The sequence below is a fragment of the Bufo gargarizans genome, chromosome 2 (genome assembly GCF_014858855.1).
Source record: "Bufo gargarizans isolate SCDJY-AF-19 chromosome 2, ASM1485885v1, whole genome shotgun sequence".
Classification (NCBI taxonomy): Eukaryota; Metazoa; Chordata; class Amphibia; order Anura; family Bufonidae; genus Bufo; species Bufo gargarizans.
In genome coordinates this window covers 104,217,132-104,237,332 of record NC_058081.1, presented here as the reverse complement: position 1 = coordinate 104,237,332, position 20,201 = coordinate 104,217,132, and the positions used below count along the sequence as shown (strand labels likewise).

General features: G+C 47.4%; 1 protein-coding gene across 1 annotated transcript; it reads right to left on the bottom strand.

The window, feature by feature from the left end:
- Positions 1 to 1,254: 1,254 nt before the first annotated feature.
- LOC122927480 (stress response protein nst1-like) lies at positions 1,255 to 10,042 on the bottom strand. The gene is made up of 3 exons (XM_044279365.1): positions 9,795 to 10,042; positions 9,096 to 9,249; positions 1,255 to 1,985 (listed from the first exon to the last, which is right to left on the bottom strand). Exons 1-3 carry the CDS (start codon positions 9,973 to 9,975, stop codon positions 1,313 to 1,315), a joined length of 1,008 nt encoding a protein of 335 aa, XP_044135300.1. The 5' UTR covers positions 9,976 to 10,042; the 3' UTR covers positions 1,255 to 1,312.
- Positions 10,043 to 20,201: the final 10,159 nt, after the last annotated feature.

Here is a 20,201-nt window from a genome sequence, read left to right as displayed (position 1 = left end):
CCGAGAGACGGTGATGCCGCAACCCAAGGTGGACGATTGGCTTCGGATCGCTGAGGGCTTTCAAAATTCAGCGCAGTTCCCAAACTGCATCGGGGCAATGGATGGCAAGCACAGCCGTGTGAAGAAGCCGCCACACTCAGGGAGCCGTTTCTTCAATTATAAACAGTTTTTCTCGGTAGTGCTGATGGCTGTTGCTGACAGTAACTACCGGTTTATAATGGTAGATATTGGGTCCTATGGAAGCACTGCGGATGCTCGCATCTTTAGTGCTTCTAGAATGGGTGAGCGGCTTCTTGCCAACCAGCTTGCCCTGCCCGAGTCCAGAACACTGCCCGGATATGCCCGTCCGCCGGCTCCATTTGTCATCGTGGCGGATGAAGGGTTTGCATTGACTCCACATGTTATGCGGCCCTTTCCAAAGCGTGGTTTGGATGTCAGGAGGCGTATCTTCAACTACCGGTTGACTCGTGCCCGTCGGTATGTGGAGTGCGCTTTCGGGATACTCTCTAGCAAGTGGAGGGTGTTTTTGTCATCCATACAGATGGATCCGGAGAATGCTACCCTGGTGATTCAAGCTTGTGTTGTTCTGCACAACTTCACCAGGATTCACGAGGCTTCCTCTTCTGTAGACTTGGAAGATCTTCCAACGTCTTCAGATTTGGGCTTGGAAAGGACCCTGCATAGACGACCAGGGACTGCAGGCATTGCAGTTCGTGAACTCTTTGCAGACTACTTTCACAGCCCAGAGGGGTCCTTGCCATGGCAGAGGGACGCTATTCGTGGCAGTTTTTGAAATCTTCTGGGCTCGTTAGTTTTTTGTTATTTTCTAGATAGATTACTTGAATTTATTGTATTAGTGGAGTGTAGGGACTCGCAAGGTAATGAGGACCCTTGACGTGGGCTTGCGGGCTGAGATTTTGTGGACATCGCATATTTTATTTAATCTACACATTTAATTTAAATGATGCTTTGGTCTAAATTTAGTTAGACTATTTCATCTTTAAACTTCGAGTATTTGGTCCATAAAATTTTCTAATACCTCATGTTGAAAGTTAATAAATTTAAAGGTGCGGTGCATCTTAATAAAGTGTTGCATTTGTAGATACTGTGTGTGTGTTTTTGGGCATGATAGACCAAATGATAAGGTTAATGGTTTGTGGAATGTTAGAAAATAAAACCAGACACATTTTTAGTGCACAAAATAACTTTTTTCAAAAATATTCAGCACCAAAACAGGTTATAAACAATATTTTTGGCAAATAAACACAACCAACCAAATTGAAACAGAAAAACCACCCCCCAAAAAAGAAAATCATAACTCAAAGAGGTCCTGAGTGAAAGACCCTGCCGGAAAGGAGGACCGTGGCCTTCCTTGAGCCTGCTGTTGTGGGACAGTGGGCAAACTGCCCTGGAAAATGGCCTGTGATGTCCCTTGCATATGGCCATGGGGTGGCCCGTACTGGGGGTGTGGGGCAAAAGAAGGCGCCTGAGTTGGTTGCCTTTCCCGTCCAAATTGGCCGGCCACTTGGGGTTGCCCCTCATTTTCAAGATCCACCATCCAGTTGTTCAAACGGCCCAGTATGTCCCCATGATTTGGGATGGCGAACATCTTCATGACCACCGCAATAGAAGCCACGCATGCATTGTGATCAGGTTCCGGCACTTTTTTCAGAAGGGGCGCCAATCCGCGAAGCATCTTCTCCTCCACTCCGTCACTCCGCCTCTGTGCCAGAAAATCAATGACGCGTGCGTCAATAACCTCCCGACTCTCTGGCACAGAGGTGGAGGGAGGGACTTGGCGGGGGCGTCTTCGGTGCGGCTGCCTGACACAGGCTGGACTGGGCTGTTGTTGGTGCTGGCCCTGTGACGACTCCTCCGGCTCCTCTGCTGGCGTCGGTTCCGGACTAATTGCAGGGGAAAAAACAGCTGGGGTTTCACTTCCATCAGAAGACGACTCCCCAGAGGGTTCCAGACTGTCCACAGTACTGTTTTTCAAAGACATGTAAAAACTCAATTAGATATCTCTTTTTAAATTTAACAGAAAATAAACAGTGATATTAGGTGTGATCAGCTGTATACAGACACTATATATATGGAGTGGCTCGAAACAACATAATGTAAGAGAATACGCAATAAACACATGCATCTATGTGAACAGTGCAATTCCAAATGTATTTACAATATATAGGGCAAGATGGGTCACAACTGGTAAAGCGCAAATGGTAATGTAATGGTAAAACATGGTTTGATGGTTGAAGCAGTCCAGCGAAAGAAGAGGAATATTCATTCCAGGCACCAAACCAGTGCGGATATTGACGCCATCTCACCAGTATGTGGCCTGCTTCAACCATACCAACATACAAGACGTAGGGTCTAACTGGTCGAACTTATTTTCCAGCCAAATAATAACATGTACTGGGCCACAAATGTGCATGATGAGAGCAGTCATTCTGAGACGGGTGGTCAAGCCTAGAAGGAACATCATTGGATTCTGGTTTTTTTTCATTGTACACAAACAAACCAAGGAATCAATGTTGGTCCTGGTGCCATACATTGAAAGCAATGTGAATGACGTGGCCAATACCAAATGGGGATCAAATTCCGACATGTCAGTAAAAAAAAGGAATCTATATGGGAACTATAAAAGCACCCGCTAATGTCAAAACTGATATACTAATCTGGACTTGCATTAAAATGGGAGACATGCACCTTTTGAGGTATAAATGACCTATCCCTATGAAAAGTTCCAAAGATTATTGTGGTATAAGACCAACAGGAGGCAAACACGCAGAACATCTGTATGATGAGATAATGCGTGCGGAGCGCACGTGGCTTGTCGTTTGTGAAATCCTTTCTTTTTTTAAATCAAATCATTTTTATTGAAATTGAAATTTCTGTTTTCTTTTTTCCAAAAAAGACATTTTCAGGGTTCACAATCACAATATGACAAAATGAATAACAGAATAAAATTCCATCATGGCTCACAGCAACAAGCATAATAATTATTACCATAGCACAGCATACTCACACTTGAGTACATGAAATCGCAGAGAGTAAACATCCCCCAAAGTCTACCATATCCCTAAACAGGTCAACTTTCCCTTGACCAACAGGACATCTCCCCCCCCCCCTCCCCTCTCGTCCCCCCCCCCCCCCCCAACAAAGAAAAAGGAGTATTAAACCTTCAAACCCATTTTATAACATGAGATGAGTATGAGACAACCATTCATTCCACAGTTTTTCAAACTTCTGAGGGCAGCCACGCTTTACAAACACACTCTTTTCCAAGATCAACATGTCATTCACCTTCCTTTCAAACTCTTCTATAGTTGGCGGACTCCCCTGGATCCACCTCTGCGCCACCAGTTTCCTAGCCACATAAAGCAGTCTTCCCACCGCCACCTTAACCAACTCACTCTCTCCAATCTCAGCTACATATCCCAGCACACACATCTTAGGATCTCTTTGCAATCTCAGCCCCATGTTCCGGTTAATCCTATTCATCACCCTTTCCCAATATCCACTTATAACCGAGCACGACCACAACATATGCACCAGATCCGCTCCTTCCACCATACATTTCGGACACCTATCATCAGTCCTGACCCCAATTTTCCGTAAAAACACTGGTGTCTTATACACTCTGTGAATGATAAAAAGTTGTGATAATTTTGCCTGCTCGCTGAGAGACACTCTGGGAACCGCCTCCAATATATCATCCCACTGATCCTTCGAAACTGCACCTAAGTCCCCTTCCCACTTCATCATCCTTGACCGGGGGAATGCTTCCAGAAAGCTATCCAATAACACCGTATATACCTGAGAAATCAGTCCTCTCTTCCCGCCCTTCGGAAGGATAAGTTTCTGCACCACATCCATTGTAGCTATACGACACCCTTTTCTCACCGTGACCTCATATGCATGCCGCAATTGCAGATACTGATAGAACCAATTCTTGGGGACATCAAACTCTTGTTGCAGACCCTGAAAAGATTTGAATACCGTGCCATCAAGTAATTGACCTATCCTCATGACTTCCCTAGACTCCCAGTTCCTAAGTCCCGACAGTGACATGAATTCTGGCAACAGACAGTTGTCCCATATTGGGGAAAGCTCCCCCACTCCTCCCACACCCCTAATTTGCTTCACCGTCGCCCACACTTTCTTCATAAGATCAATAACTAGGACCCTATCTTTCCCCCCATGCATGCCCGCCCCCTCCAAAATGCACATAAGGTCCCTACTACCCACCCAATGCTGTAATATCTTTCCCGTCACATCCACGGCCTGAAAGTCAATCCAGCCCTTAAAATGCTGACACTGAGCCGCCAGGAAATACAACCAAGCATTAGGTACAGCCAAACCGCCCTCCGTCTTAGGGTACTGCAGCGTCTCCAATTTAATCCTTGCTTGGCCATACTTCCAAATAAGATCTCTAAAAATGGAGTGTATTTTCCTAAACCTATCTCGCGGAATCCAGACAGGGGCATTATTAAGCACATAGAGTAACTGCGGCATCATTACCATTTTTAAAAGGTTCACTCTACCCACTACCGACAAAAAGAGCTTACACCAAATTCTCACCTTCAGCCTGAAAGCTACCAGCAGAGGGGTTAGATTAAGATCCTCAAAATCCATCAGTCTAGGCGTTATGTACAATCCTAAATATTTAAACGTAGTCACCCAAGGAATTCTATCATCCTCTCGCACCTCAGGCACACACTGTCCATCCACAGGCATCAAAGCAGATTTTTGCCAATTAATCCTAAGACCGGAGAAGCTCCCAAAGCTATCTATCAGTGACATGGCACCATCCAAGGATGACCCAGTATCGCCCAGAAAAAGCAAGGTATCATCGGCGTAAAGAGCCACCTTATTCTGGACATTACCGTATCTAAACCCCACAATATGAGGAGACAGGCGTATCAAAGCAGCTAGTGGCTCAATGGCCAGAGCAAATAATAGGGGCGACAATGGGCATCCCTGTCTGGTGCCTCTTGCCAATTTAAAACTGTCCGACAACCCTCCATTTGCTCTAATACGGGCTCTGGGACAGGAATACAAAACCTGCACCCACCTCACAAACCGGTCCCCAAACCCCATAACTCTCAGAACACCCCACAGGTACGTCCACTCCACACTGTCGAATGCCTTAGCGGCATCTAAGGAAAGCAAGGCCCTATCCCCGCAGTTGTCAGCTGGGACATTCAGACCAGCATACAGCCTCCTGATGTTGATAGCCGTCGACTTCCCAGGCATAAAACCTGTCTGGTCAGGATGTACAATAGTCAGAATCACCCTGGACAACCTGTTCGCCAACACCTTAGCCAGGAGCTTCACATCAGCCGTAAGAAGCGAAATTGGTCTATACGATTCTGGAAATTTGGGATCTTTCCCAGGTTTGGGAAGTACTACAATTATAGCCTCCTGCATTGAGGGTGGAAGCGAACCAGTCTCCAGTGAGTATTCCAGCACCTTGAGTAATTCCGGGAGAAGCATCCCCTGCATTTTCTTATATACCTCCACAGGCAAACCATCTGCCCCCGGGGCCTTACCATTCGCCATCCCACCCAGTGCTGCTTCCAGTTCCTCCAGTGAAATCGGCTCCTCCAGTCTCTCTCTATCCTCCTCCGACAGAACCGGCAACTGTGCCCCCTCTAAAAAGGCGTTCAGCGCTTCCCCAGAACTAGGGACAGTAGATTCATACAGTGACACATAAAATCCCTTTAATACCTCCAAAATTCCCTTGGTATCCTGCCTACCGCACCCATTCCCATCCCTCAGTTCCTGTATACAGGAGGATCCCCGCTGGGCCTGAGAGACGACCGACAGCAAATGCCCTACCTTCTCACCCTCTTCGAAGGACCTTTGGCGGTAAAAACTACGCTTCCGCTCCGCTGCCTGAATTAAGTGACACCTCAACTGCTCCTGAGCCCCCGCCAGCGCCTCACTATTAACCAGGGAAGGCACCCTGCCAAACACTCGCTCAGCTTCTGCCGCTTGAAAATGTACCTTAACATCCGCCTCCCTAGACTTGGTTTTGTGCTTACAAATCTCTTTAATTAACACTCCCCTCAAGAATGCTTTCATAGCATCCCAAACCCCGTGAATTGAGGCCGTTCCTACATTTATTGCAAAGTATTCCTTAACCGCTTTAGAGACTTCAGATAGATCCCCCAATACATTCAGCCAGTGCGGATTGCACTTCCACAACCTCGGTCCCTGTCCAAGCTCCCCCAAGCACAAATCAATCTGTACCAGAGAGTGGTCAGACAACGACCGGGGATGATAAACAACCCCCCGGACCAGAGGTAACCTACGGTCATTAACAAGCGCCAAATCAATACGTGATAATGAATGATGCGTAGCAGACCGACACGAATATTCACGCCTATCGGGGTTGCGAACTCTCCACACATCCACCAAACCAACTTCAGCCATAATATTCCTCAAGGCCGCACTACCTGGCGATCCGCCCGCTCCTTCCACCCTACATCTATCCATCAAATCATCCGGCGTGCAATTAAAGTCCCCCACTAGTAGCCAAGGCAACCCAGGGAAGTCCGCCACAAACGACATAATCGCCCTCACCAAGGGAGAAGCAAACGGAGGTGGCACATAAACCGCCACTAATACCACCTGGACCCCATCAATCTTACACACAATACAGACAAACCTTCCCTCACCATCCACACATTGCTGCACATGTTCATACCTGATACTCTTATGCACTAAAACACTCACCCCCCTGGAATGCGAAGAGTGCGTCGCATGAACCACTTGGCCCACCCAATTCTTGCTCAGCCAATGTACAGTATCCCTAGTCAAGTGCGTTTCTTGCAAGCAAAGAACGGCTGGCTGAAAGCGCCCCAAATAGTGAAAAATACTCTGCCGTTTTTTCCCATCCGCCATACCTCTCACATTCCAGCTCAACACTTTAATCCCCCGTGTCATGGTGAAACATACCAACATATCTGAGTCTCACTCCCCGCTCACACCCCATCCACTCACATACACCTCCCTTCATCATACTCCTATCGGTCTTTCTACTCCTACCCCAACCCCCCCCCCACCCCCCCCCCTCCCCATCCAATAACAGGTTACTGTACCCGGGGATCTCAGTCCCCCCTCCAACACCCACCCTCCCTAACACAGGGCATACAGAGAGCAACTCGCCCCCAAACCTATTATACTTATAACATATTACAACTCCTTTTCTTGAGTAGAGAATCCTCCCCACTACAGAGAAAAACATCTAACATTTCGAAACCGCCTACTCCCTCCTCAGGATCTACCATACGGTAGCATTGCATAACACACTTCATAACTGGTGCAACATCATAGCAACCTTAAAGTGCAAACACATGGTATTAATAAGCATAAGAACCATATCTCAGCTGTCTTCAAGTGTCCAGGGCCCCACTCCTCAATTGCCGCTCGTGGACGTCCAGCCACTGCGCCGCTTCCTCCGGATCCTCAAAAAATCTGGTGGATCCCAAAGCCACCACACGCAATTTAGCAGGGAACAGCATAGCATACTGGACTTGTAATCCTCTCAGCCTCCTCTTTACATCCATAAATCTACTTCTTCTCCGCTGCACCTCATTCGAGTAATCAGGAAATATGGACACTTTAGCTCCATTCAGGACCATCTCCACATTGTCCCTAGACTGCCGCAGGATAGTGTCCCGGTCCTTAAAGTGCAGAATCTTCGCCAACATCGGGCGGGGGGGCCTGCCGGGCGGCAGCGGCCGCATGGGCACCCTGTGCGCCCGTTCTACCGCATACAGGGAAGAAAGGCCTTTCTCATGAAATAGCTGATACAACCACTTTTCCACGAACTCCGTGGCATTGTCCCCCTCCGCCTTTTCTGGCATTCCCACAATCCGCAGGTTACTTCTTCTGGACCTGTTCTCCAGATCGTCCGTTTTGGCGTATAAAGCAGCTATGTCCTTAGCATTCATTTTCGCCGCCATTTGCAACGGCTGAACAGCATCTTCAATTGTGGACACCCTTTTCTCTAATTCAGAGGTACGCTCAGAAATCTTATGCAGGTCATGCCTAATTATAGACACATCTGATCTCAGGCTGCCAACTTGCACTGTGAGCACTTTCAGGGTACTGTTACAGCTAGCCACAGCAGCCATGATATCTTTCAGGGTGGGCTCCTCAGTAGCTGCAGCCTTAGGGCCTACTGTATTTTTCACTGCGCCTGCAGGAGTGAGCGGCGGCCAGTTCACCGCATCCAGGGCCTCACCATCAAGGGAACCGTCCTCCTGATCAGACGAGGTATGTATGTCCACCTCCGTTCCCTCAGCCCAATCGCCCACTCTGCCATCAGCACGAGCATACTTGCTCAGTTTCGCCGCCACACTCTGACTCATCGTCATCTGCGCCGGCTCCTCTCCTCCATCGGCGCCATCTTGGCCCGCATCCAGCCTGTCAGACCTCGGCGCTTTGCTTGACTTCCGCGGCATAACGGGGCACTCACAATCACCGCTGCACTCTCCGGTCTCTGTCTCTCCACCAGGGTACACCAGGAAAGCAATTAGCAGGGTGCTACCATATATTTACTCAGGATATCGGCAGGAGCTGTGAGCGGTGCGTCCTACTCCATGCGCTCTCAGGCCACGCCCAGTTTGTGAAATCCTTTCAATATTAAAAACATCTATGTTCTGGGACCTGCCCAAAATTGATGCAGCAGGAACCAAACAGAGAGGGGGGGTGCTATATGCGCACTACACGTGTCGTCTCATCATACAACTCAGCAGCGGGTTTGAATGGGGGCAACCTTTCACATAAAGTGATGGACACAACCAACCCCAGGCATGTGCAAACTGATGCCCACCATCTGATGCACAACGACAACTCCAAGCAGGACTGGTTAACTTACAGCTATTCAGGCATGCTTGGCGTGTGCCTTCAAAAAATGTGGGATTGTGACATTTTGTACATGGCTGCCCCACAGAAAGTAGATGCCTTCAATAGTACAACAGAAATGAAGCCATTACTTTCGTGTACACATTAGCTGAGGCATACACAATTGAAAGATTAAGCACAATGAGAAATGGATCAACAAATCATAATTTACTTACGGCCTCAAGTCCATTACGGGTCTGAGAAACTGCAACTGGGCAGTATATATGTATGGCCTCTTCCGGGAGGGACCCTCTCCACTACGGCCCTTGCTGGAGACCTCTCGCCGAAATTGGTCCCGGCAACTGGCCCAGCGAGTTTTGGTTTGTTTCACTGTTCATAATGAAGCAAAAAAATAAAAAAATATTACAAAGGATCCAAAGAAACCAGCATAAAATGACATTTTACAAAAAAGGGAGCAAATAGGGAATAACAAGGTACCAAAAAAAAAGAACCGAATAAACAGCACATGGTACAGTCCAGCAGGTGTCTGGATACTAATGCAGACGAACAAGATGGAGGAGACTAGTCGTGTAAGCCTTGTGTAAGCCTTGTGGCCCTAACTTTTAAAAATAAAGTGTCGGTCACAACTCTAAGATGCTCAAATACAAGGACATGTGTCTGTGACAAAAAGGGCACAAACATGTGATTAGAAACATGAGAACTGTATGCCGGAGCAAAGGGAGGGACAGCCATTTACACTTAGAAATGGTGTTGTATGGAATGTAATAGACGTCACTTTAACAAAGCATGTGCGGCCCTTTATGGCAAATGAAGCTGAACTGCACAAAAAACACTATTGGGAACTCAGGGTTAAAAACAAAATCTGGTTGCCATCCAGTGGGCACGCACAGCACAACTACATTGCTCACACTTACCTAAGTCAGCACGGCCTCTGCTATCAGCTTTGGCCCAATCGTTCTTTCGGAGGCTACGGGCCACCTGCTCCCACGCAGCATCCTTTCTGGTCCGATCCAGATAGAGATTGCTGCGGGTATCCCATATTTCAGGCCTCTCCTGGACCAGGGTGATGAGCTTTTCCACATTCCACCTAGGCATTTTCTCAGTGAAAAATTAATGGCTGCCTCACCACACAGAGAGAAGCTTCCAGACACAGGTGGCTAGAAATTAGCATAATCTGTGACCCTAAACTTCCTGTACATTTTTTTTTTCAAATTTATTGCCACAACTTTTGCCAGACAGAGTGCCCATGGCAAATGAAATAAATAAAACGGGCGCGGACGCGGACGCGGGTGTCAAACGGGTGTGCAAACGTGTTTTTAACGGCCCCATTGACTTCAATGGGGCCGCGATCCGTTAGCCGTGAAAAAAATAGGACAGGTTATATTTTTTTCACGGCCTCGAAACACGGGTCACGGGCGCGGTGTAAAAACGGTGCACAAGCCGAGTTTTCAACGGCCCCATTGAAAGTCAATGGAGCCGCAGAAAAAAACGTCGAACGGCACAACGGCCACGGATGCACACAACGGTCGTGTGCATGAGGCCTAAGGCTGACTACAGATTATGTGTGACTCGGGGGGAAATTGCCTCAAAATCCGCAAGTAACACATGTGGATTTTGGTGCGGAAATGCAAAGAAATCCGTATGAGAATAAGTGAGAAATTTCTGTGTACAGGTACCCTAAGAATGTCGGCCAAGGATATCAGAATTTATTAGCAAGAGAGGACGTAGGTAACGTGTGCATATCTAATGGAGTCATCTCCGTTAGACCCCATTCACATAACTGTATTTTTGCATGTTGGATGCGGACCTATTCGTGCAGACAGCACACTGCGATGTCCACATCCGTATTTCTGATTTGCAGACGGGAGGTTTAACTTGCAAATTACTGGCCTGGAGTCAGTGGCAGGTGTTTTATATATGTATTACGGCACTTAGTAAGCCTTGCAAGAAGGTAAAAGATTCCTTTAAGGCCCCATGCACACGGCCGTGTTTCACCGCGGCCTGGATCCCTCCTGAGAGCAGGAGCGCACGGCGTCACTGGTTGCTATGACGCCGTGCGCTCCCTGCTGCAGGCACAGTACAGTAATACACTGGTGCGTTCAGTGAAACTCGCACTATTTTGCAAGCAGGTTCAGTCAGTTTTGTCTGCAATTGCGTTTAGTTGTTCAGTTTTTTCCGCGCGGGTGCAATGCGTTTTGATGCGTTTTTCACGCGCGTGATAAAAAACTGAAGGTTTACAAACAACATCTCTTAGCAACCATCAGTGAAAAACGCATCGCACCCGCACTTGCTTACGGATGCAATGCGTTTTTCACGCAGCCCCATTCACTTCTATGGGGCCAGGGCTGCGTGAAAAACGCAGAATATAGAACATGCTGCGATTGTCACGTTCAAAAACTGATGTGTGAAAAACAATGCTCATGTGCACTTGCTCGTGTGAAAGGGACCTAAGGCTCCATTCAGACGTCCGTATGAATGGTCCGGATACGATCCGCAATTATGCAGAACGGGCGCGGACCCATTCATTTTCAATGGGGCCGGAAAAGATGTGGACAGCACACAGTGTCCTGTCCACATCTGCCTTTCCGTTCCTCGGCCCCAAACTTTCGGTCCACGGCTCTGCAAAAAAATTGAACATGTCCTATTCTTGTCTGCAATAGCCTTTTCTATTATAGTGTTTTGTGGGTCCGCAATACACTTACGGACGTGTGAATGGACCCTAAAAATGTTTATATGATTTTACTTGAAAAATTATGTTCAAAGGCCATATTAAAACAAATTGTGGATGGCACTGTTATGGGGGATCTGTGGATGGCGCTGTTATGGGGGGGATCTGTGGATGGCGCTGTTATGGGGGGATCTGTGGGTGGCGCTGTTATGGGGGGATCTGTGGGTGGCACTGTTATGGGGGGGATCTGTGGGTGGCACTGTTATGGGGGGGGATCTGTGGGTGGCACTGTTATGGGGGGGGATCTGTGGGTGGCACTGTTATGGGGGGGGATCTGTGGGTGGCACTGTTATGGGGGGGATCTGTGGGTGGCCCTGTTTTGGGGGGGATCTGTGGGTGGCCCTGTTTTGGAGGGGATCTGTGGGTGGCCCTGTTTTGGAGGGGATCTGTGGGTGGCCCTGTTTTGGAGGGGATCTGTGGGTGGCCCTGTTTTGGAGGGGGGATCTGTGCGTGGCCCTGTTTTGGAGGGGGGGATCTGTGCACTGTTATGGGGAAATTCCAATGAGTACCTTTTAGGAGGGCATTTTTAAGGCATTTGGATTCCAGACTTCTTCTCACGCTTTAGGGCCCTCTAAAATACCCCACATGTGACCCCATTTTGGAAAGAAGACACCCCAAGGTATTCCGTGAGGGGCATGGCGAGTTCCTAGAATATATTTTTTTTTTGGGCACAAGTTAGCGGAAAATGATTTTGTAAGAGAAAAAAAAAAAAAAAAAAAACATTTTCCGCTAACTTGTGCCAAAAAAAAAAAAAAATATATATATATATATATATATTTTAGGAACTCGCCATGCCCCTCACGGAATACCTTGGGGTGTCTTCTTTCCAAAATGGGGTCACTTGTGGGGGTATTTATACTGCCCTGGCATTTTAGGGGCCCTAAAGCGTGAGAAGTCTGAAATATAAATGTCTAAAAATGTTTACGCATTTGGATTCCGTGAGGGGTATGGTGAGTTCATGTGAGATTTTATTTTTTGTCACAAGTTAGTGGAATATGAGACTTTGTAAGAAAAAAACAAAAACAAAAAAAAATATTTCCGCTAACTTGAGCCTAAAAAAATTAAATTCTTCTATCAACTCGCCATGCCCCTCAAATGTGATCTTTTTATAGCGCCGCAGCGATTTTGCAGTGATCAGAAAAAAGAAAATTCTGTCACTGCGGTGGAGCGAACACTGCGTTTTTTTTGTAGAGCCTATAAAACATGTCCTATTCTTGTCCGCAAGAAAAGTCATTTTCAATATAATTCTGTCAATGTGCGGATCCGCAAAATGCGGAAAGCACATTGCCGGTGTCCGTGTTTTGCGGATCCGCGGTGTCCGTGTTTTGCGGATCCGCAAAACACATACGGACGTCTGAATGGAGCCTTACAGGGGGTGATTAATGACAGGGGGGTGATCAGGGAGTCTATATGGGGTGATCACCCCCCTGTAAGGCTCCATTCAGACGTCCGTATGCGTTTTGCAGTTCCGTGGATCCGCAAAACACATACGGACGTCTGAATGGAGCCTTACAGGGGGGTGATCAATGACAGGGGGGTGATCAGGGAGTCTATATGGGGTGATCAGGGGTTAATAAGTGACAGGGGGTGGGGGGTGTAGTGTTTGGTGCTACTTACAGAGCTACCTGTGTCCTCTGGTGGTCGATCCAAGCAAAAGGGACCACTAGAGGACCAGGTAGCAGGTATATCAGACGCTGTTAACAAAACAGCGTCTGATATACCTTTCAAGGGTTAAAAAAAAAAATCGCATCTACAGCCTGCCAGCGAATGATCGCCGCTGGCAGGCTGTAGATCCACTCGTTTACCTCCCGATCCTGTGAACGTGCGCTCCTGTGTGCGCGTGTTCACAGGGAATCTCGCGTCTCACGAGATGACACGCCGGCGCGTCAAGGAGGAACAGATCGACCGCCGCCAGAACGCAATCCAGTTAAAGTAAACCGCCCACCCGCATAGCAACGAATCGGACGATTATTCGATAACTGGATTCGTCGGCAACGAATCCAGTTATCGATTATTATCGATTACATCGATTAATCGTTGCAGCCCTTGTATATTTTGCAGATGAAAAATACATACGGTCGTGTGCATGAGGCCTTAAGCGGTTCTTCTAGAGTTTTTTTTTTGGTGTACCAAACACCAGAAAAATTTGTGTGTGAAAGAAGGGAGCCCATCCAAATATGTTCACAGACACAAAAGTTTTCATTCTAGATTTTGTGTTGTTAAAAACAAAACAAAAAAAAAACAAAAAAAAAACCTCTCACCCAACTGTTTTATTAAAATATATAACCACAAACCACACATTTGATTGATAGAAATATGTTTAAAGGGAGTCTGTCACCACATTTCAGCATATTAGACCGATCAAATAGGGTTATATGATCCACCCAGAACCTAAAAACGGTACCTTTGTTGTAGAAAACTGACTTTTCTTTTTGCCGAAAATGAACTTATAAGATTATGTTATGAGCCCTCTCAAGTGCCCAGGGCGGTCTCTCAATCCTCGGAGCCCCAGGCAGCACCTCCTCAACGGCTCATAACCCCGCCCTCCGTGCGCCCCTGCCCGCCCGTTTACTCCCCTCCCCTGTCCTTTTCCACTGTGGCTGTGCGGTCCAAATCGTAGCGGGCGCATGCGCAGTAGGTATTGCGATGCCCCTCCCTTTCTTGTTTTGTTTAATGCATAACTTTATTGATACACAAGCCTGGCTGCACTGCACAGTGATGAGTCACAGGCTGGACACGCCCCCCACTCGGCTCTGTCTGCAGCAGCCACACCCACTACAACTCCTGTGTCCATCTTTCTACACCCATGATACTGCCTGCTGAGCTGTGTATCTAATCCCATTTTGTATGACACAGCCTGCTAAGTAGTGTATCTAAGCCTATCTTGTATGATCCTGTCTGCTGAGCTGTTTATCTAAACCCTTATGCACACGACCGTATCCATTTTGCGATCCGCATTTTTTGCAGTCCCATTGAGTTCTATGAATTTGAGGTGCTCATTTTGAGGACCAGAATAGGACATGTTCTGTCTTTACTGGAACTGACATAAGGATGTAAAAAACACACTGATAACGTCCATGTGCTTTCCACATCCGTATGTCAGTTATGCGAAAGATGGAACATGTCCTATTCTGGTCCTCATAATGGAGATCTAAAACCCATAGAACTCAATGGGACTGCAAAAAAATGTGATCACACACGGACAGTAACCTTATTTAGTGGATCCGCGACTTGCAGACCGCAAAACAGATACGGTTCTGTGCATGAGCCCTATCACTTATACTCAGCCCCCATAACAATGACATCCACAGTGCTCCCATAACAGTGCCATTCATTACCCCCTTGGGCCATCAATTGCACCGCTTGTGTCATCCAGTTCCTCTATTGTGCCAACCATTGCCCCCTTGTGCCATCCAGTGCCCCACATTACCCCCTTGGGCCATCCAGTACCCCCTTGTGCCCTCAGTTGACACCCATGTGCCATCCAGTTCCCCTATTGTGCCAACCATTGCCCCCTTGTGCCATCCATTGACCCCCTTGTGCCAACCATTGCCCCATTGTGCCATCCAGTGCCCCCTGTGACATGCACAGCGCTTACATCGCGCTGTGCAGGAGTCAGTACAGGCTTCACATAGAAGCCTGTACGATACAGAGAGTGACCGGCGGTCGTGCACATGAGCACTAGCATTCAGCCTAGTGCGCTGTGAAGACTGCCAGCCAGCGCTTTCTCCAGCAGGAGACGGTGACGTCACTAGCGACGATCCGTCTCCTGCTGGAGAAAGGAAGAGAAGAGAGGAAGATAAGAAGACGGACTTCGGCCGGAAGCACTGAAAAGCCATCTGGAGGGACCACGTGACCGGCAGGCAGATCTCAAGAACGGCTGCACTGTGAAAGGTAAGTATGTGAGCAATAATCTTTCCTCCACAGGTTAGCATGTATTAGCCAAAAGAAAGTTAAGCCCGGAGAACCCCTTTAACCACTTCAGCCCCGCTAGGTGAAACCCCCTTCATGACCAGAGCACTTTTTACACTTCGGCACTACACTACTTTCACCGTTTATCGCTCAGTCATGCAACTTACCACCCAAATGAATTTTACCTCCTTTTCTTCTCACTAATGGAGCTTTCATTTGGTGGTATTTCATTGCTGCTGGCATTTTTACTTTTTTTGTTATTAATCAAAATGTAACGATTTTTTTGCAAAAAAATGACATTTTTCACTTTCAGCTGTAAAATTTTGCAAAAAAAACGACATCCATATATAAATTTTTCGCCAAATTTATTGTTCTACATGTCTTTGATTAAAAAAAAATGTTTGGGCAAAAAAAAAATGGTTTGGGTAAAAGTTATAGCATTTACAAACTATGGTACAAAAATGTGAATTTCCGCTTTTTGAAGCAGCTCTGACTTTCTGAGCACCTGTCATGTTTCCTGAGGTTCTACAATGCCCAAACAGTAGAAAAACCCCACAAATGACCCCATTTCGGAAAGTAGACACCCTAAGGTATTCGCTGATGGGCATAGTGAGTTCATAGAACTTTTTATTTTTTGTCACAAGTTAGCGGAAAATGATGATGATTTTATTTTTTCTCTTTTTTCCTTACAAAGTCTCATATTCCACTAACTTGCGACAAAAAATAAAAAATTCTAGGAACTCGCCATGCCCCTCACGGAATACCTTGGGGTGTCTTCTTTCCAAAATGGGGTCACTTGTGGCGTAGTTATACTGCCCTGGCAATTTAGGGGCCCATATGTGTGAGAAGAACTTTGCAATCAAAATCTGTAAAAAATGACCGGTGAAATCCGAAAAGTGCACTTTGGAATATGTGCCCCTTTGCCCACCTTGGCATCAAAAAAGTGTGACACATCTGGTATCGCCGTACTCAGGAGAAATTGGGGAATGTGATTTGGGGTGTCATTTTACATATACCCATGCTGGGTGAGAGAAATATCTTGGCAAAAGACAACTTTTCCCATTTTTTTATACAAAGTTGGCATTTGACCAAGATATTTTTCTCACCCAGCATGGGTATATGTAAAATGACACCCCAAAACACATTCCCCAACTTCTCCTGAGTACGGCGATACCAGATGTGTCGCACTTTTTTGATGCCAAGGTGGGCAAAGGGGCACATATTCCAAAGTGCACTTTTCGGATTTCACCGGTCATTTTTTACAGATTTTGATTGCAAAGTTCTTCTCACACATATGGGCCCCTAAATTGCCAGGGCAGTATAACTACGCCACAAGTGACCCCATTTTGGAAAGAAGACACCCCAAGGTATTCCGTGAGGGGCATGGCGAGTTCCTAGAATTTTTTATTTTTTGTCGCAAGTTAGTGGAATATGAGACTTTGTAAGGAAAAAAGAAAAAAAAAGAAAAATCATCATTTTCCGCTAAATTGTGACAAAATAAAAAATTCTAGGAACTCGCCGTGCCCCCCACGGAATACCTTGGGGTGTCTTCTTTCCAAAATGGGGTCACTTGTGGCGTAGTTATACTGCCCTGGCAATTTAGGGGCCCAAATGTGTAAGAAGTACCTTGCAATCAAAATGTGTAAAAAATGGCCTGCGAAATCCGAAAGGTGCCCCTTTGCCCACCTTGGCTGCAAAAAAGTGTCACACATCTGGTATTGCCGTACTCAGCAGAAGTTGGGCAATGTGATTTGGGGTGTCATTTTACATATACCCATGCTGGGTGAGAGAAATATCTTGGCAAAAGACAACTTTTCCCATTTTTTTATACAAAGTTGGCATTTGACCAAGATATTTTTCTCACCCAGCATGGGTATATGTAAAATGACACCCCAAAACACATTCCCCAACTTCTCCTGAGTACGGCGATACCAGATGTGTCACACTTTTTTGCAGCCTAGATGCGCAAAGGGGCCCAAATTCCTTTTAGGAGGGCATTTTTAGACATTTGGATCCCAGACTTCTTCTCACACTTTCGGGCCCCTAAAAAGCCAGGGCAGTATAAATACCCCACATGTGACCCCACTTTGGAAAGAAGACACCCCAAGGTATTCAATGAGCCAGGGCAGGGGGCCTAAAGCGTGAGAAGAAGTCTGGAATATAAATGTCTAAAAATGTTTACGCATTTGGATTCCGTGAGGGGTATGGTGCGTCCATGTGAGATTTTATTTTTTGACACAAGTTAGTAGAATATGAGACTTTGTAAGAAAAAACAAAAACAAAAACAAACAAAAAATTTCCGCTAACTTGTGCCAAAAAAAATGTCTGAATGGAGCCTTACCAGGGGGGGTGATCAATGACAGGGGGGTGATCAATGACAGGGGGGTGATCACCCATATAGACTCCCTGATCACCCCCCTGTCATTGATCACCCCCCCTGTAAGGCTCCATTCAGACATCCGCATGATTTTTTACGGATCCATGGATCGGATCCACAGAACGCATGCGGACGTCTGAATGGAGCCTTACAGGGGGGTTATCAATGACAGGGGGTGATCAGGGTAATCAGGGTGATCACCCCCCTGTCACTGATCACCCCCCCTGTAAGGCTCCATTCAGACATCCGCATGATTTTTTACGGATCCATGGATACATGGATCGGATCCACAGAACGCATGCGGACGTCTGAATGGAGCCTTACAGGGGGGTTATCAATGACAGGGGGTGATCAGGGTGATCACCCCCCTGTCACTGATCACCCCCCCTGTAAGGCTCCATTCAGACATCCGCATGATTTTTTACGGATCCATGGATACATGGATCGGATCCACAAAACGCATGCGGACGTCTGAATGGAGCCTTACAGGGGGGTTATCAATGACAGGGGGTGATCAGGGTAATCAGGGTGATCACCCCCCTGTCACTGATCACCCCCCCTGTAAGGCTCCATTCAGACGTCCGCATGATTTTTACGGATCCATGGATACATGGATCGGATCCACAGAACGCATGCGGACGTCTGAATGGAGCCTTACAGGGGGGTTATCAATGACAGGGGGTGATCAGGGTAATCAGGGTGATCACCCCCCTGTCACTGATCACCCCCCCTGTAAGGCTCCATTCAGACATCCGCATGATTTTTTACGGATCCATGGATACATGGATCGGATCCACAGAACGCATGCGGACGTCTGAATGGAGCCTTACAGGGGGGTTATCAATGACAGGGGGTGATCAGGGTAATCACCCCCCTGTCACTGATCACCCCCCTGTAAGGCTCCATTCAGACGTCCGCATGATTTTTACGGATCCATGGATACATGGATCGGATCCACAGAACGCATGCGGACGTCTGAATGGAGCCTTACAGGGGGGTTATCAATGACAGGGGGTGATCAGGGTAATCAGGGTGATCACCCCCCTGTCACTGATCACCCCCCCTGTAAGGCTCCATTCAGACGTCCGCATGATTTTTACGGATCCATGGATACATGGATCGGATCCGTAAAAATCATGCGGACGTCTGAATGGAGCCTTACAGGGGGGTGATCAATGACAGGGGGGTGATCAATGACAGGGGGTGATCAGGGAGTGTATATGGGTGATCACCCCCTGTCATTGATCACCCCCCTGTAAGGTTCCATTCAGACGTCCGTATGCTTTTTGCGGATCCGATCCATGTATCCGTGGATCCGTAAAAATCATACGGACGTCTGAACGGAGCCTGACAGGGGGGTGATCAATGACAGGGCGGTGATCAATGACAGGGGGGTGATCAGGGAGTTTATATGGGGTGATCATGGGTTTATAAGGGGTTAATAAGTGACGGGGGGGGGGGGTGTAGTGTAGTGTAGTGTGGTGTTTGGTGGGACTGTACTGACCTACCTGAGTCCTCTGGTGGTCGATCCTAACAAAAGGGACCACCAGAGGACCAGGTAGGAGGTATATTAGACGCTGTTATGAAAACAGCGTCTAATATACCTGTTAGGGGTTAAAAAATTCGGATCTCCAGCCTGCCAGCGAGCGATCGCCGCTGGCAGGCTGGAGATCCACTCGCTTACCTTCCGTTCCTGTGAGCGCGCGCGCCTGTGCGCGCGCGTTCACAGGAAATCTCGCGTCTCGCGAGAAGACGCGTATATGCGTCCAGGAGGAGTAAAGCAACCACCTCCCGGACGCATATATGCGTACAGCGGTCGGGAGGTGGTTAAATGAGCCCTCTGTTGCCACAATCTGATGTACAGTTACAGCAAAATCTTTACTTTTATTTTTATGCAAATGAGGTGCTTGGACCACAGGGGGCTGGCCTAGTCTCTCAGAGTACCACTTCACTTCCTCCTCTCTCCGCAAGGCCTGATTCACAGTTCAGATGCCTGGCCCTGAAATCTTGCTCTTGTGCCATTGAGACTTCTTCGATGACATCAGTGTCCTCCCAGAAAAGTGTTCTCTTTTGGGAGCAGTATGATGTCATTGGAGCTAGGGCAGTGCGGATCTCAGCAGGGAAAGCCTCATGAGACCAAACACGAATACGCTGATAAAGTCAGAACCAGGCATCCAAACATTCGGGATGCCTGGTACTGTCAATCAGGCCATGAGGAGGTGTTGCGACAGGGAAGAGGTGAAGGTGAAGTGGTGCTCCGAGGGGCTAGGCAAGCCTCCCAGTGCTCCAAGCACCTCATTTGAA

What these genes read in the sequence shown, in the direction of transcription:
- LOC122927480 (XM_044279365.1), bottom strand. Translation starts at nt 9,975, where the DNA reads ATGCCTAGGTGGAATGTGGAAAAGCTCATCACCCTGGTCCAGGAGAGG. An exon ending in CAGAGGCCGTGCTGACTTAG is followed by an intron (nt 9,250 to 9,794) that starts GTAAGTGTGAGC and finishes CATTATGAACAG; the next exon opens with TGAAACAAACCAAAACTCGC. An exon ending in CCCGTAATGGACTTGAGGCC is followed by an intron (nt 1,986 to 9,095) that starts GTAAGTAAATTA and finishes TTTGAAAAACAG; the next exon opens with TACTGTGGACAGTCTGGAAC.